This window comes from Gastrolobium bilobum, unplaced genomic scaffold (assembly GCF_033153095.1).
Source record: "Gastrolobium bilobum isolate Gb01-03AN ecotype WA unplaced genomic scaffold, APGP_CSIRO_Gbil_v1 utg23571, whole genome shotgun sequence".
NCBI classification, from domain to species: domain Eukaryota; kingdom Viridiplantae; phylum Streptophyta; class Magnoliopsida; order Fabales; family Fabaceae; genus Gastrolobium; species Gastrolobium bilobum.
In genome coordinates, this window is record NW_026897251.1 from 149,435 (window position 1) to 166,317 (window position 16,883).

Consider the following 16,883-nt stretch of genomic DNA (forward strand, 5'->3'; position numbering starts at 1 on the left):
TAAGAATATTAATTAGGAAAAATAATTTCTTATATTACAGGAAAGTTGTTTTCTTCTATTTTAGTGATTTTTTAATTTTTGCGCAATATTTTTTTTTTGTTTCTTTAATAGATTTGAGTTCCCTACAAAATAAGTCTATAGCATTAGAAAATTGAAATCCTATGAACTATTAAATATATTTATTGTTCGATATTATAAAAGTTTATTATAAATGAATGGAATTTCTATGATTCATGTTAGGTACCGAGTTAATGAAAAGTCCAATTAAGGGTCATTTAGCATTTTGGAAAGTAAAAATGAACTATGAACTGGACTTACTATATCTTTGGTTATTTAATGGAGCATTTTCCACTCCAGTCCAATCTATGCAACATGCTCATTTATGTATCCTGTATATTTAATTTTACCCTCTGAAGTGGCCACAAGCGACCAACATCCTCGGACGTGTCTTAGTTCTCCTCTCTCTCTCCCTATATATGTAGATATATATAGTTTAACATGTGCTATTTTAAAGGAGTCAAGTTTTATCTTTTTAATTTTTTACTCTATGTATTCTCTATAGTATATAGTTATAATATAAAAATTTAGTTTTTTTTTTTCACTTTTCATGTCAGCTGATGTGATTGAGGAGAGAAAAAAATAATTTTTCATATTATAACTATGTATTATCTGAAATACATAGAGTAAAAAAATTAAAAGGACACAACTTACATCCTTTTAAAGCATAAATTTTTTTCCCATATATATATATATATAATATTTCTCATGTTATAAGAGATAAAATTATCTCCTACACACATAAAAATATATACGATCTATGTGATAGAAAGAGACAAAAAAAATTCCACATATTTTTATGTATTATAAAAAGGGAAAAATGTGTGTCATTTAAATGATGTAAAATTTTGTCATTTTAAGAGAGAGAAAGAGATAGATAAAAGAGGAGAGACAGTTGACAAAAAAAATAAAGGTGTGGGTCTCACTTCTTTGTAAGAGTAAAATGATATAAGTTGTGTCATTTAAAACGATAAACACTTTTCCCTTCTAAAAAATAAAATTATCTCTTTCAAACTAAAAAAACGCTTATATATATGGAAATGGTCTCATTAAACGTGACTAGGTCACGTGAGACTGTCCTAACGCTTTGTCTTCGTCCTAACAGACATTTTGGTTTTCCATAGTGCAATGCTGGTGGTGCTTACACCTTGAGGAAGGAAGACACAACCACGGTCAAACCTAGTGACGCTTGAGGTTAGTCCTAACTCACCGTTACGTGTGCGTGAACTTTCGAATGCACACGCGCCACTTGTTCATTCATTTCAAGGTTTAATGGTACATTTTTTGATTTTTGAAATATTTGGTACGAGTGGTTGTACAAACACTGTCTTTATTATGAATGCTAGTTGTAGTGGTAGTTGAAGCTGGTGAATGACCATGTGTTTGTTTGGATTTTCTTTACTTGTAGTTTTGTACCTGGTATTTACTTTTCTTCTTGTTTGTTTTTTGTTTTCATCACATTCTCTTGATCTCCTTTTTTTTTTTTATGCGTTAGATCTCAATCTGTAATCGTTCAATGCAAGCTTAAGTGTCTTGCCTAAAACTTAAATTAGTCACCACCAATTGCATTTTTGTATTTATTCTTCCTTTTTCTTGTTACCTGTTTGGTTGACCATAAAATGGGACCACTTACAAGTAACATTGATGATGCACAAAGCCTGATCCATGTAAAAATGTTGACAACAAAGATCGCAGAACATTGAACTTTTGCTTTTTCTTTCTGCCATTTATGTGTGTATTTGGATGAAATGTTTTTCTTTGAGCAACTGAGAATCTATATACAATAGTAACTTAAGGGTTTTGAGTTGTGTGGTTCTTCAACGCAGAAAGTTGTCGTGCATTTCCACAGTTCCACTTGCAAGTACTCATTTCTGGCCTAGTTTCACTTCACGGTGAGGCCAGTTCATCTTTTTTTTCCTTTCTTTCTTTCTCTTTTGATGCTTCTTCCATTGTTCCATCTAGTAATATTTACCTTAAGATTTTGCTTATTCACCTTAAGAAAGATATGATCATAGAAAAAAAGAATGATTTGTTCATAATTTCCTTGTTTCCTTGATTTACTATGATTTACTATTTTTTTTTTTTCTTTCTGAAATTCCAAATTGGTGCAGGTTAATTGTTGACACTACAAGAGAAGAAAATGCAGAAGCCACCACAAGTCCATGAATTTGCCTTGAAGGAGACTTCGCCCAACATTGGGGCAGGGACATTCACAGGGGACAAGCTATCCTGCACCTATGATCTGGTTGAACAGATGCAGTACCTCTATGTTCGTGTGGTCAAAGCCAAGGATTTGCCTGCAAAAGATATCACTGGTAGTCTTGATCCCTACGTTGAAGTGAAGCTTGGAAACTACAAGGGACTTACCAAGCATTTTGAGAAGAAGTCCAATCCTGAGTGGAATCAGGTCTATGCCTTCTCGAAAGATCGGATTCAAGCTTCAGTTTTGGAGGTGATTGTCAAAGATAAGGATGTTGTTTCAGATGACTTCGTAGGGAGGGTGTGGTTTGATCTGAATGAGATCCCAAAACGTGTTCCCCCAGATAGTCCATTGGCTCCACAGTGGTATAGGCTGGAAGATCGCAAAGGTGACAAAGCCAAGGGAGAGCTAATGCTGGCAGTTTGGAAAGGAACCCAAGCAGATGAGGCATTTCCTGATTCATGGCATTCTGATGCAGCAATGGTTTCCTCTGACGGGGTTGCAAACATAAGATCAAAAGTTTACCTCTCTCCCAAGCTTTGGTATGTAAGGGTTAATGTAATTGAAGCTCAGGACTTGGTACCAACCGACAAAAGCCGGTATCCTGAAGTTTCTGTGAAGGTTAATCTGGGGAATCAGATTTTAAGAACTAGAGTATCTCACATTAAGACCATAAATCCTATGTGGAATGAGGACTTGATGTTTGTTGCTGCAGAGCCATTTGAGGAACCCTTAATTCTGACTGTGGAAGACAGGGTTGGACCGAACAAAGATGAAGTCTTGGGAAGGTGTATGATTCCTTTACACGTTGTGCAAAGGAGGTTGGACCATAAGCCTGTGAACACTAGGTGGCATAATCTTGAGAAGCATGTGATAGTTGAAGGGGAAAAGAAAGAGATCAAATTTGCAAGCAGGATACATTTGAGGGTGTGTTTGGATGGCGGATATCATGTGTTGGATGAGTCAACTCATTACAGTAGCGATCTTAGGCCAACTGCCAAGCAGCTATGGAAGCCCAGCATTGGAGTTCTAGAGGTGGGGATCATAAATGCACAAGGGCTGATGCCAATGAAGACAAGAGATGGTCGAGGAACCACAGATGCTTATTGTGTAGCTAAATATGGACAGAAGTGGATCCGTACCAGGACAATTGTAGATAGCTTTGTTCCAAAGTGGAATGAGCAGTACACTTGGGAAGTTTTTGATCCATCTACTGTTATTACAGTAGGGGTCTTTGATAATGGTCATATACATGGAGGAGACAAATCCGGTGGATCAAAGGATTCTAGGATAGGGAAGGTGAGAATCAGGCTATCCACTCTTGAAGCTGATAGGGTTTACACACACTCGTATCCTCTTTTAGTACTGCATAATTCAGGTGTGAAGAAAACAGGAGAACTGCATTTGGCTGTCAGGTTCACAAGCTCATCTTTCATCAATATGTTGTTTAGGTATTCCATGCCACTGTTGCCAAAGATGCACTACATCCATCCTCTATCTGTGATTCAGCTAGACAGTTTGAGACATCAGGCCATGCAGATTGTAGCAATGAGGTTGAACCGGGCTGAGCCACCGCTAAGGAAAGAGGTTATAGAATACATGCTTGATGTGGATTCACATATGTGGAGCATGAGAAGGAGCAAAGCTAATTTCTTCAGAATAATGAAAGTTCTAGGCGGTTTAATAGCCTTTGGGAGGTGGTTTGATCAGATATGCAATTGGAAAAACCCAATCACTTCCATACTAATTCATGTCCTTTTCATAATATTGGTTCTTTACCCTGAGCTAATACTCCCCACAATTTTCTTGTACCTGTTTTTGATTGGAATTTGGAACTTCAGATGGAGGCCAAGACACCCTCCACATATGGACACTCGACTGTCTCATGCTGATGCTGCTCATCCTGATGAATTAGATGAAGAGTTTGATTCATTCCCAACTTCCCGGTCATCGGATATGGTTAGGATGAGATATGATCGTTTAAGAAGCATTGCAGGGAGAGTCCAAACTGTTATAGGTGACATGGCGACTCAAGGAGAAAGGTTCCAAAGTCTGTTAAGCTGGAGAGATCCAAGGGCTACCACTCTTTTTATAACATTCTGTTTGATTGCTGCTTTAGTTTTCTATGTTACTCCCTTTCAGGTTGTGTGCCTCCTCCTTGGCTTCTATGTGCTAAGGCATCCCAGATTCCGCCAGAAATTTCCATCATTCCCACTCAACTTCTTTAGGAGGTTGCCTGCTAGATCAGACAGCATGTTGTAAGCATGAATCACCACTGGCTTCCACTCAACTTGCTCCTCTTTATCATCATACACATGGTTCAGAGTTCAGACAGTATATAAATTTTGTCCACATAAAGTGGGAATATTCATGTTGTTGTATTCGTGTTCATTTACATTCAGTCATTAACGAATCTTGTTTAGTGTCAAGTTTTATATTTTGTTCATGCATATCTGTCACCTTGTGTACGATAACGCTGGTAGCCAGATTTACCTTTGCAAATTAAGCCAGTTTTTCAGGATTAGCCTTTTCTTTTCTTTTTTATTGATTTCTAGTAGCAGTTAATGTTACTATTGATTCTATTGGGGTCGCTGTAGATTTATTTCAAACACTGTTTCAAATGTGGTAAACTGTTTCTTGAAATTCACAGTTAATTTGAACTTGTGATTACTCTTTTCCCATCCCAATCCTGGCAAATATAACACTACAAGCCTTTTATTTTTCCCTCACCTTTTCTTATTATTTTTCTTTCCTCTTTGAATCTATAAATCCAATACTTTAATGTGGGTTGTTTAATGACAATTGACAAACATATCTCGTAATCAAAATCCTAGACTCAGCCATATGCATCCTCCTTTTGCTTCAAGAAACGATAAAGCACGAGAACCATGGCATGGGATGCAATGCATATCGCAGGTCTTACCCAGTTACCAACACTGAATCGCTGTGAATAATGCCATTATTTTTTTAGGAAATATTTGAATAAGTTCATTGTTTCGCAACTAATCCGATTTGGAGCGGGTCCAGGATTAAGGCTTTAAACTCCTCCCAAAGGTGGTACTAAGGAGATTAGAAGAGATGCTCTCACCCTCACATGTTTAGCTCTCATTGCGCCAACTGAGTTACCACAGTGTGGAGAAATGTCATTTTCGTCAAAAAGGTAATCATAATCAATGAGCATCTAATTCATTATAAATATACACACGATTTTTGAGTCACGTCGAAAACGAAAGCACAAGTTTATAACCACCTCGTCAAATTTTTTGGGACAGTACCACACGAATCATCATATATTTGACTTGCTAACAAACTTTCGTCGGTGTTTGGCGTTTGCGTATTGTGTAAGTCATGATGAACATCAATTGTGGGAAAAAAAAAAAAATCCCTCAAATTCTTGCAGTATCATAGGCATCTAGTTAAAATCTTAATTGATCATTAAATTTTACGTTTTTATGATTTTTTTCCATCAGAACGATTTTACCAATATTCTATTTTTTTTTTTTTACATTTTTATTATATTTTATAATTTTTTATTTTACGATTTTTTATCTTTTTTTTTATTTTAAGTAAAATCTCTAGCAACCATCCATCACAATTTTGAATTTTACGATAATTGTATGTGTGTGAACCCATCACAATTTTGAATTAGAAACGTTATTACATGGATGAGTAAGCTCCAATTGTCATGCTAGACAGACGGTGATGATATTCTCGGAGTCATCGAAACCTGGTGAACAATATCATCAATTTGTCTCTATCATTTGGAATTTGAAGGCTTGGACCCTTTCTTTGTATATTAACACTTAACAGCAATGAGCTCAGCAGCTTCCAATTCAGTGTGTAGAACTTGTGCCACGTTCTATTCTTTCTCTCTCACACTTGTACACTTTTCTCACTCGCCATTTAGCATCCACTTGGAACAACCAAACGTGTTGTATGGTCAATCAGGTAACTTGACTAGTTTTTTATTACGAATAAATCTTTGGTGCTGCTGTTGCACTTAGATTCAGTACATCCCATTAATAGGAGCATTACATGTCAGTCAAAATTCTCTTTTCTCTGGCAAATTTTTTTTCTCTCCTCTGATATGTAATACTCATTGGTGGGATGCACTGAATTTCCATTCCAGATGGTTCTGATCAGGTTTGTTTTTTTGCAATTCCAGAAGCTAGGGATGGTAAAAACAGTTAACAAAGATGTGATTGAGAAAATTAAGACTAGTGCGGCAGAAGAATATGTAGTTAGTGTTCCTTCTGTCAAGTTGGTCAACCATAGAACCATCAGCAAAACAACATGTTGAGATATATAGTCCCACATTGATTGGATGGGCAACAAATATGGCCTTTATAAGGCCTTGGGCACTCTCACCCCTTGAGCTAGCTTTTAGGGTGGTGTATCCCAAGGTTCTTAACATGGTATCAGAGCCTCACTGTCCTCCGCTTTAAAAAGTGGAATTAAAATAAAAAAAAGCACAAAAAGGTAAAACCAAAAATGGGCCTGTGCAATTTCCACGCTTCTAGCCTAAAGAGCTCTTGCGTGATGGGGCGTGTTGAGATATATAGTCCCACATTGATTGGATGGGCAACTAATATGGCCTTTATAAGGCCTTGGGCACACTCTCACCCATTGAGCTAGCTTTTAGGGTGGTGTATCTCAAGGTTCTTAATACAACGTGAGGAAAATCAAGAGATTTGAGTGTATTAAACAGTTCATAGATGAGACACTGAACATGGTAGAAATCAGTAGATGGAGTTCACTGGTTAAATTATTTAATTTCCCTGCCTTTTACATCTCTTGCTTGAATTCTTTGCATTTGCATTTCATTATTTCTAAGTTCTTTCTTGGGGCTAAACTATGCCCTTACCTCCGAAATCTCCATCTATTCAATGGAATTTGTCAAGTGGTGGGCAATGTATAAGACCTAAGAAATTTCTTCAAAAATTCTGCAAATACACATCAGAGGAACAGTGTTTCTGAAATACTGGTTTGACATGCAAGAATTGGATCTTCAATTTTTTCTTGATACAGTTGACATCACTGAAAGCCATGAGGGCAATGTTAGTGCTCAGTCACTCTCCATGGAAGAACAATCATTGATTGGGTCAAGATAAAAATATTGATACTGATATGCTAGTGCTAGTGCTAATGCACTATCTTTTTATTTTGTGGATGTTAGTGCGCATTATCAAAGTCTTGCAATAAACAACTAAGAATTCATGGATAGTTGACTAGTAATTGAACCATCACAACTGTGGTTCAGGATCTTGCATAATGAAATAATATGCATCATACAGTGAATTCCACCACACTAAGAATCTGACTGTGATAATGCATCATCGTTTACTCCTTTGAATGGAATCTCTTAGTGGCTACTCTTGTTTTTCCAAAATACGTAACAATTCTTCTAGTGGCTTTTAAATTCCATACATTGAACCAGCAATAAATATCAATAATGCTACTGGAACAAAATGATGAAACTGATTCGATGAATGGAAGCTCTCCAATTTGTTAAGTAAGATGTTGACACCAAAATGCAAAAATGGATTACTTCAATTATGTTGGCTGACACAACTTGACAACAACAAAAAAATATAAAAAACCCTCCAGCATAGTTATAGTCACTCAAATAAGGGATTAATACACTCGTTGTAAATAATTTTATTTTTTACACGTACAAAAATATGTGAAATTCATATGAAACTATATGAATAGATGAAAAAATAAATAAATAAATAAACTCTGCACAATTTTATTTTATGTGTATGCTATAACATGAAAACCACTAATCCTCTCAAATAATTGGAAAAGAAAAACAGAAAGACAGATTCCATTTTCTCCCGAATTCGTTAAACAATTTTACATTAATAAAAAGAGAGAGGAAAATAGAACATATAGAGGACGTTTGTTCGCAGATGGCACAGTCCGAGGTAACTGTTGTCGTTGCTTTATCTGTCTACAAATTTTCTCTCTCCTCACTCACACAACACAACATTGTATTTGTAGCCATTTTCGCTCGCAAAAAGGAAAAGCCTTTTTGGGTTCTTCTAATTTTTGGTGGATTCGCTTCTCTACAGAATAAATTAAAAAAAAAAGGGATAAACGACAACGAATCGTAAAGCTCAATTTTTTGTGCTTCGTATGTTTCTTCCATCCTTAATAGTAGATGAGTGAAATCGAAGAAATTGGCGTTGACGTTTGGTATGTCCTCAAGTTTTTCTTATGTCCATAACTTCAATCACGTTATGTTCTTTTTATTGGTTTCTTTAAGAATCTTTTTATTTTAAAAAAAATAAAAATGATGGTAATGGTATTTTGTGGTGTTTCTTCTGTGTCTAGTTATAGCTTTGCTCTTCACAAATTCAATTGGATTTTATCAATCGAGAGTTAGTTGGATAACGTTTCTGCTTTTGTTAAAATTCGTTCTGTAGAAATTTGGAACAGTTTGTAAGTTTTTTTAAAAAAATTTAAACAACTGTACAGCAATCTCACTAGAAGGAGTTTTGGGAAGTGTTGGTTGAGATGTTTGGGGACTTTGAATGTTGTTAAACTGGAAACAGTGTCTGTTAGGAATTTTTGGGAAAAGTAGATGGGATGATATTTGGAGTGTTGGTTAATTTGTTTTTCTGGGTATGAAATTACAAATACTAGAAAAGTTTGCATGTTACTTTACTTTGTTCTAATGATCATTTGGCATATATATGCAAGGTCAGTTCTATACTATTTGGGGAGGGACCAAATCAACTTAACCTTTTAGGTTCAAAATATGTGTCATTTTTGTTTCAATAAATTGTGTGAGCAACTAAACTAAGAGTGCTTGTTATTTAATTGAATGGAGCATCTTCTGATAAATGGCAATGCAATGAACTACAGTTCAGATATAGAAGTTGATTATATCAGATGTCAAAATATAGCAGATAAAGATGTCAGTGATGAAGAGATTGAAGCAGAAGAATTGGAGAAGCGGATGTGGAAGGATAATATCAAACTCAAAAGGATTAAGGAAAGGCAGAAGCATGCAGCACAGCAAGCCTCAGAGAAGCAAAAGACCAGGAAGAATACTGATCAAGCTGTTAGGAAGAAAATGTCCAGAGCACAAGATGGGATTCTTAAATATATGCTGAAGCTTATGGAAGTCTGCAAAGTTAGAGGATTTGTGTATGGAATCATTCCTGAGAAAGGCAAGCCGGTTAGTGGTTCTTCTGATAACCTTAGAGCTTGGTGGAAAGAGAAGGTAAAGTTAGATAAGAATGGACCTGCAGCCATAGCCAAGTATGAAGCAGACTGTCTTGCTATTAGTGAGGTTGATAATAAGCAAAAGGGGAATTCTCATAGCATTCTCCAAGACCTACAAGATGCAACACTTGGGTCACTCTTATCTGCTTTGATGCAACATTGTGATCCTCCTCAGAGGAAGTATCCATTGGAAAAGGGTAATCCTCCACCTTGGTGGCCAACTGGGACTGAAGATTGGTGGCTACAATTGAAATTACCTTATGGTCAGAGTCCTCCTTATAAGAAGCCACATGATTTGAAGAAGATGTGGAAAGTGGGAGTGCTAACTGCTGTAATAAAGCACATGTCACCTGATATTGCAAAAATAAGGAGGCATGTACGTCAGTCAAAGTGCTTGCAGGACAAGATGACGGCAAAGGAGAGTGTTGTTTGGTTGGGGGTATTAAATAGAGAAGAATCTCTCATTAGGCAGCCTAGTATTGATAATGGTACCTCTGGAATAACTGAAATGTTGCATGGTGTTACAGTTGAAAAGCAAGCTGGCTCTAGTAGAGATAGCAATTATGATGTTGATGGCGCTGATGACGGTGTTGGTTCTGTTTCTTCTGAAGAAGATAGGAGAAATCAGTTGATGGATACTGAACCATCAGATAATTTGCACAATAAGGTTGTCCAAGATAAAGATCAAGCTGAGAAGCATTGCAGGAAAAAACCACATTTGGGGTCAAGCGCCACTGACAATCTACCTGCTTCATCTCTCAATAAAACTTTACATGTTGGGACAGGTTCTAATTTGAGACCGGTAGAAAAAGGACTTGAGGTGCCAGCTCAATTGCCAGTATCTGAATTTGACCATTACTCTTCTTTGCATTCAAACAATTTAATTCCCTCAGAAGGCATGTATATGAGTGGAAGGCCATTGCACAGTCCTGAGGTGGAAAACCCTGATATGCATCAAGAAACTTCTTATAATATTTACAATTCAGTGGCAGGATATGTGCCTAGTCATGATGGACAGCAGCTGCAGTCTGGAAATAGTGAACCAATTAGGCCAGAGAATGATGCAGTACATATAAAAGTGGGTGAAGTTCCTGAAGGAGACCTGCAATATTACGGACAAGACACATTTCAAAATGAGCTAGATAGACCTATGGATCACACTTTCTCTGGATCACCAATGAGTGGCATGTCATTAGGTTTTGGGAGACTCAGCAGTCCACCATTCCATTTAGATGATTTCTTATGTGATGATGAAATTATCCAGTACTTTGGGGCATAGTTTATTGGAACTGGCAACTCAGAGCTGAGATGGTAAGTGTTATTCTTACTCTTGAATTTTGCTTGGATTTACCTACCTTTCATGACTTAATGTTTTGCATTTGTTTCATCCTTTCCCCAGGAACTACAAATATTCCTGCACTTCAATCTACAAGGAAGGTTCTCACATTTGTGTAGTATTTATGCAGTTTGAACCTTTGTGGTTAAAGGAGATAGTTTTAAAATTGACAAGTCATCAATTTGAAGGACATAATGAACAGAAACATGAATTTTGTTCTATAGATTTCTCCATTTCCATATGAATATATGTGATTGGGGTTTCATGTAAAATGTATCATTTGTTGGACGGGCTAAACTAAGCATCTATAATTGTTCAGGTAAATCCCTTTGGAGTTGGAATACCTCTATATTTATTAAAAAGTCACAATGTTCTTGCTTTCTCTTATGTGTGTGGATTAGACAGATATGCAACCTCTGTTTGATGCATTCCTTTTCTTTTTTTCTTTTCTTTTTTTCTTTCGTTTTTTTTTTTGGAGAAAGTAAGACACAAAACTAAATACCAACTAACCAGAAGGTTCCAACCTTCATTACATCATAAATTATAAGAATATTAAGCTTTAGAGGAAAAAAAAAAGGGAACAAACCGGAGCAGTGGTAAAGCTGTTCTTTCATGATTGAAAGGTCATGAGTTCGAATTCAGGAAACAACTTCTTTGCAATTATGTAAGGGTAAGGCTACGTACAAGAATTGTCTCCACTCCACACTCGCTAGTCGGGTTTATCACGGGGTGGTTTTTTTTTTTTATTCAGTTTTATCCTTGCATATTTAGTTTGGGATAAATGTGTTGTTGATGTTTAGAGGAAGTGTCTGAATAAATTGTGTTTTGAAAGACAAGTCCAAAGTATATGTAATGTAGCAATCCAGTCGACACAACTGCACAAGCAAACCTCTTTTATTAGTTTTTACCATCTATCTCGCTATCTTCTTTTGGCAATTTAGACACTAGAAGTTAAGCTGGGATTAGTGTCATTATGCTGCCGTCCCATGTGTCTATAATAATTGAAGCCTGGAAAGCTGAGCTTCTAGTAATAACCCAGTTCATTTACTGCTAGATTTCTGCTAACACTTCTTCACTGAATATTGCTGTCCCTGTTGATGAATTAAGTAAGGAATGCAAATAAATTGTTGAAGAAATTTTGTCTTGTAATACAAGAAACATTGGCAGCTGAGGTGGAGATTTGTTTCTACCAATGTTTTAAAACCCGAATTTTGGTGATTCGGTGCCTTCACCAGTTCACCAGTTCGAGCTGTCAATTGGATGGCTAAATCCATGTGGGGTTGATGGAAGTTGAAGCACACTACGCTAAAGTCACTTACTTGTCATAATGCATGTTTTAATATATTTATTATATAATTTAATTTAATTCAGTTAATCGGTTGAACCACTAACTCATCGGTTGAATCACTGACCCATTAACACAGTATCTCGATCGAGTCAATAACTAGGCCAAGTTTTAAAACACTGATTTCTACCTTTAAATGATGGAAAATTATACTATCGTGTTGCATGAGATTTATCTCTCTTATTACATTTATATAAAAATATATGCTTCTATTTTTTTTTTTTAAATTGATGAACCTTACTTTATGGCTTTTTGACCTTGGTAATGTTGTTTTTGTAATGTATGACCGGAATAATTTGTGGGTCAAAAGTTTTGCCAATATAATGCATAACAACGCGGTTGGAGAACTGACGTTTAAGGACGTGATAGAAAGCATACCGCATCCTGTACAATTTTTTTGGCATGGTCATCAGAGCTCCTAAGACGTGATACATTACCTGCCACGTCCAGTATAGGCCTGTCAGTGCTTTTAAGACATGATACCTTACCTACCGCGTCCTGTGCAAAACATGATACATTGAATCGTTCCTTCTTCGCTTTTAAGATATATACAACGAGAATTGTTTATCTCATTTAACATGAGATAAACTTATTTACCTACACTTACATATATGGGAAAGAGGAGAGAGAATAGAAGAGAAAAAAATATAAATAGGTCCCACCACTCAATATGTGAGTGTAGAAAAATGAGTTTATCTCATGTTAAATGAGAAAACAAATCCCATATAGAATAATAAGAAGAAAAAGTCTTGTATATCGAATTAATATTACTATTGAATATTTATATTTCTTGTAGTCTAATTGTACCAAAAACAGAATATGATTAAAGGGGTGTTATTTGTCTATTTTATAATTAAATAAAAATAGAAGCTTATATCATTTAGGTAAAATATAAATTAAAATATTTTTTGAAAATTTTAAAATTATAATGGAATATGCATAATTAATTTAAGAAATTTTTTAAAAAATATAAATTAAAAAAATTAAAATTGTAAACAATATATGCATAATTAATTAACAATAAATTCAAAAAATAAATTAAGAAATATATATTATCCTTTGAAAATTTTAATTAATTTTTACAAATTAAATTTCATTTTAATACGTCAAAATAAATATAAAATTGTTAACTATCCAATACTTACCTATAAATATCTTGAAGGCTGAACAGAATGGGAAAAATATTTAATTTTTAAAAAAATATAATATTGGGTTATTTTAACTAAAATTATTATATTTTATACATAGTGAGAGAAATAATTACACAATAAAAAACCATGGTGTGTGAAAGTGAAAGGTTATTGATAGATTTTTTTAAATTTAAATATTAAATAAAATACTACTATTTTACTTAAAATAACACATATTTTATACTTTAGAAAGACAAATGTTTTTTGAAAGAGAATAATAAACAAAAGAAAAAGTAATAAATGTTAACCTCTCTTTTTGTCGTGAGTCAGATAAAAACTTATAAATCTTGATTCTTCAAAAATACGGTAAACCCTAAACTTATACATATGATTTTGCACGGGACACGGCAGGTAAGGTATCATGTCTTAAAAGTACTGACACGCCTGTACTGGATGTGGTAGGTAAGGTATCACGTCTTAGGAGCTCTGATGACCGTGCCAAAAAAATTGTACAGGACGCGATATGCTTTCTATCACGTCCTTAAACGTCAGTTCTCCAATCGCGTTGTTATGCATTATATTGACAAAACTTTTGACCCACAAATTATTCTGATCATACCTTACAAAAACAACACTACTAACGTCAAAAGGCCTTACTTTATTTATCTCAGATAACTTATCTGTAAAGCCCTTAAATGATTCACTGCTTTTTCTAAATTGATCTTTCAACAACCACGAGTTAGTCCACACAAATTTTGTTTTTCGGAAAAAATAAAATTTAAAATATGGCAAGATATTATTATTGTGCAAATGACGACATTGTCAAATGAAAAAAAAAAATTATTAAAAAAATAAAATAACCAAAAGGAAAACTAAAAGATTGGAGCTTGGAAACGTTGAGAAGCATGGCATCAATGTGATGGCCCCACCCAAAATGATTGGAGGTGGGCCATCTTGACGTTGTTTATACCCCACAAGAACAAAGCAGGCTTTTTCCGCTACCCACCAATAATGAAAAGCCACGTGTCCACTCATTCACGCCGCCAACATCCATACGACGATGTCTACGCCGACACGTGCCAGACTGTCAAACGTCTTATTACCTAGGAATAGTGTCAATCTGCGTGACACTGTCGCTGCATACCAACTTTGCCCCCTCTTCTCTGTTTCTGCTTTGTCCTCATATTCTATGTTTTCACCATAGTTTTTGGAATAGCAAGAGAGGTTCATATTGTAAAAGTCTCGATTTCAAATACCACTGCAAAAAAACAGTGATTTTTTTCAGAACCATTTTGCCATTTCTTTACACAGTGTCTGTCTCAGCCATCAATCACCAATCTGCTTGGAAGGGTTTTCAAAAAGCTTCCTCATTTCTTGCCAGAAACAAGGGAAAAGAAAGTTCCAAGAGAGAGGGGGCAAAAAAAAAAAAAACCTTCCTTTATGCTATCCCTCTCTTCTCTGCCTAACAATGTCTATGATTCTCAAGAACTGGTTGTGTCTCTGCTGTTCTAAAACAATGGCGATCAAGAAAGCTCTTCCCTGGGTCTTAAACATTTTGATCCTCACTTTTCTGGTTTTGATGCCATTTGTTCAATCCTCTAGTTCAAGTGAGTTCAAGAAAACCACCCTTCATTTCCATGTTGTTAATTTTTGGTTGTACTAAACCGTTGCTTGATATGCAGGTCATATATATCCATCAAACATAGCAGGAAGCAGGGCCAAAACAACAAACATAGAGGTATATACATAATCGTTACATGTTAAAAGCATAAAAGGGAAACCTTGCTTTTTTTTTTTTTTATTATTATATAGTTTTCAAACTTTCAACTCCCTCTTGCTCTCTGTTAATAAATAGGGTCTATTTAGGTCTTTATTTTTTGTTTTTGGGTTTTACTTTTAGGTTGGAAGATTTAGGAATGAAGCTGCTTCTGTTGGCACAGTAGAAGACTCGGCAAGACAAGTTCCAACTGGACCTGACCCTCTTCATCATAACAACAATCCTATAGGCCCTTGAAGTTACCCTTCCTTGAAAACTCTCCTATATTTAAGTAAAGGTCTAAGTCTAACTTTAATGGTGGATCTCATTAATTCTACCGATTTTTTTGTTTTTGTTTTTGTTTTTCTAACTCATGATCCACTGCTGCAGCACATTTCCATCAATGGTTCAATATCATATCATGCGCATTCAGTGCTCACGTTTTTGTAATTTATGAGCCATATTATCTTCTGCGGTATGCTTGTTTTTTGTACATGATCAGAAACAATTATATTTGATTTTAATCTTGTTTGCAATTTCATTTTACTTTCCATTCTGTTCATTGTTTATATTATGGAAAACGTGAAAGAAAACAATGAAACTCCCCCTGCCTTTTTTTATTTCTGGGCTATATAGTATGGACTGAAATGTTGATTGGTGGTGTTGGTAGCCTCATTGGACATTGCATTTTACCCTTCTCAAAGAGCATCCAAAGAAGACAAGACAATCCAGAGTGGAACCAGTTTGTTGCCATTATTTATAGGAAATAGTGGAAACAATACCTGCAAATTGGTACGATTTTCTGAGTTGCAGTTCCTTTTTAATCTTTCCCGCTTATGATTTTTCAATTTCAGCAACTAGTCCAGCTTAATTTTAGCAATTGCCAACTGTTGTGTTTTTCTTTCTTCTTGTCACACACGATTTTTTCATATAAACCTTATGCTTTTTAAATAGCCTTTATTAGATTGAATTGAGCCTCAATCTGTTGTGCCTTGAGCCTTGAAGATTTCTTAGATTTGCACGGTAAACTGTATTTGGTCATTAACTTCTCTCCTTCCGTTAACCTTTCATCAATTATATATATATATATATATATATATATATATATATATATATATATATATATTACACTTTTTTCCTAGTCATTTTATTACTATTTTGAGTAAATACCATTTTTGGTCCTCAGCAAATCTCACGATATCCGCTTTAGTCCCTAGTAAATAAAAAGGTTATTCGTGGTCCCTAAGAAATTCAAAATGGACTCATTTAGTTAAAATCGTGGTCCCTCACAAATTCAAAAAAGATCCACATTAGTCTTTCAAAAGTACTAAGATGGGTCCACTTTGAATTTCTTAGGAACCACGAATAGCCTCTTTATTTGTTAGAGACTAAAGCGGGTATCGTGCAATTTGCTGAGGACCGAACATGATATTTACTCTAGTAGTTTTTAGATTCCATTATGCTTCGCCGGTTGGTTGGCGGGTTAACCGATCAAACTTCATTTGTAAGAATATTAGAGACTTTCATCCATCCAACACAACTCAATTGTCTCGTTATGTTAATCGTAGCTGAAGATTTGAAGTGCATTCGAGAGATATCTCATCCATTTGAATAAAGATTATTTCTGTTTTGTGACATAAAGCATAAATATTTTTTGAGTTTTATAATTCTCATTTAACATTAGAATTCAAATTTTTCTACACACCCTTTGATTTCCGTGCTGAGATAGGTCCTACATATAATTTTTTCTAACACCTGGGTCCCACATACTTTTTATCTCTACAACATGAGAATTGAATTCTCATTTAACATGAGAAAATCAAACC

At 35.2% G+C, this 16,883-nt stretch overlaps 3 protein-coding genes across 4 annotated transcripts; all 3 read left to right on the plus strand.

The window, feature by feature from the left end:
- Nucleotides 1–2,197: 2,197 nt before the first annotated feature.
- Nucleotides 2,198–4,519, plus strand: LOC133305239 (FT-interacting protein 3-like). The gene has a single exon (XM_061505405.1). It carries the CDS (start codon nucleotides 2,198–2,200, stop codon nucleotides 4,517–4,519), a length of 2,322 nt encoding a protein of 773 aa, XP_061361389.1.
- A 3,638-nt stretch (nucleotides 4,520–8,157) lies between these two features.
- LOC133305248 (ETHYLENE INSENSITIVE 3-like 3 protein) lies at nucleotides 8,158–11,176 on the plus strand. 2 transcript variants are annotated; one of them, XM_061505415.1, is made up of 4 exons: nucleotides 8,158–8,184; nucleotides 8,332–8,455; nucleotides 9,128–10,801; nucleotides 10,890–11,176. In XM_061505415.1, the coding sequence occupies exons 2-3, from the start codon at nucleotides 8,421–8,423 to the stop codon at nucleotides 10,767–10,769; spliced, it is 1,677 nt and encodes a 558-aa protein (XP_061361399.1). In that variant the 5' UTR covers nucleotides 8,158–8,184; nucleotides 8,332–8,420; the 3' UTR covers nucleotides 10,770–10,801; nucleotides 10,890–11,176. The 2 variants fall into 2 exon arrangements, with proteins under 2 accessions (XP_061361399.1, XP_061361398.1); XM_061505414.1 differs by lacking the exons at nucleotides 8,158–8,184; nucleotides 8,332–8,455 and having other exon boundaries at nucleotides 9,087–10,801.
- Nucleotides 11,177–14,817: 3,641 nt separating this feature from the next.
- On the plus strand, nucleotides 14,818–15,315 carry LOC133305231 (uncharacterized). The gene is made up of 3 exons (XM_061505389.1): nucleotides 14,818–14,908; nucleotides 14,984–15,039; nucleotides 15,202–15,315. The coding sequence occupies exons 1-3, from the start codon at nucleotides 14,818–14,820 to the stop codon at nucleotides 15,313–15,315; spliced, it is 261 nt and encodes an 86-aa protein (XP_061361373.1).
- The last annotated feature ends 1,568 nt before the right edge of the window (nucleotides 15,316–16,883 follow it).

Coding starts and splice junctions, on each gene's coding strand:
- LOC133305239 (XM_061505405.1), top strand. CDS start 2,198: ATGCAGAAGCCACCACAAGTCCATGAATTTGCCTTGAAGGAGACTTCG.
- LOC133305248 (XM_061505414.1), top strand. CDS start 9,087: ATGGAGCATCTTCTGATAAATGGCAATGCAATGAACTACAGTTCAGAT.
- LOC133305231 (XM_061505389.1), top strand. CDS start 14,818: ATGGCGATCAAGAAAGCTCTTCCCTGGGTCTTAAACATTTTGATCCTC. Junction 14,909..14,983: donor TGTTCAATCCTCTAGTTCAA/GTGAGTTCAAGA, acceptor CTTGATATGCAG/GTCATATATATCCATCAAAC. Junction 15,040..15,201: donor CCAAAACAACAAACATAGAG/GTATATACATAA, acceptor TTTTACTTTTAG/GTTGGAAGATTTAGGAATGA.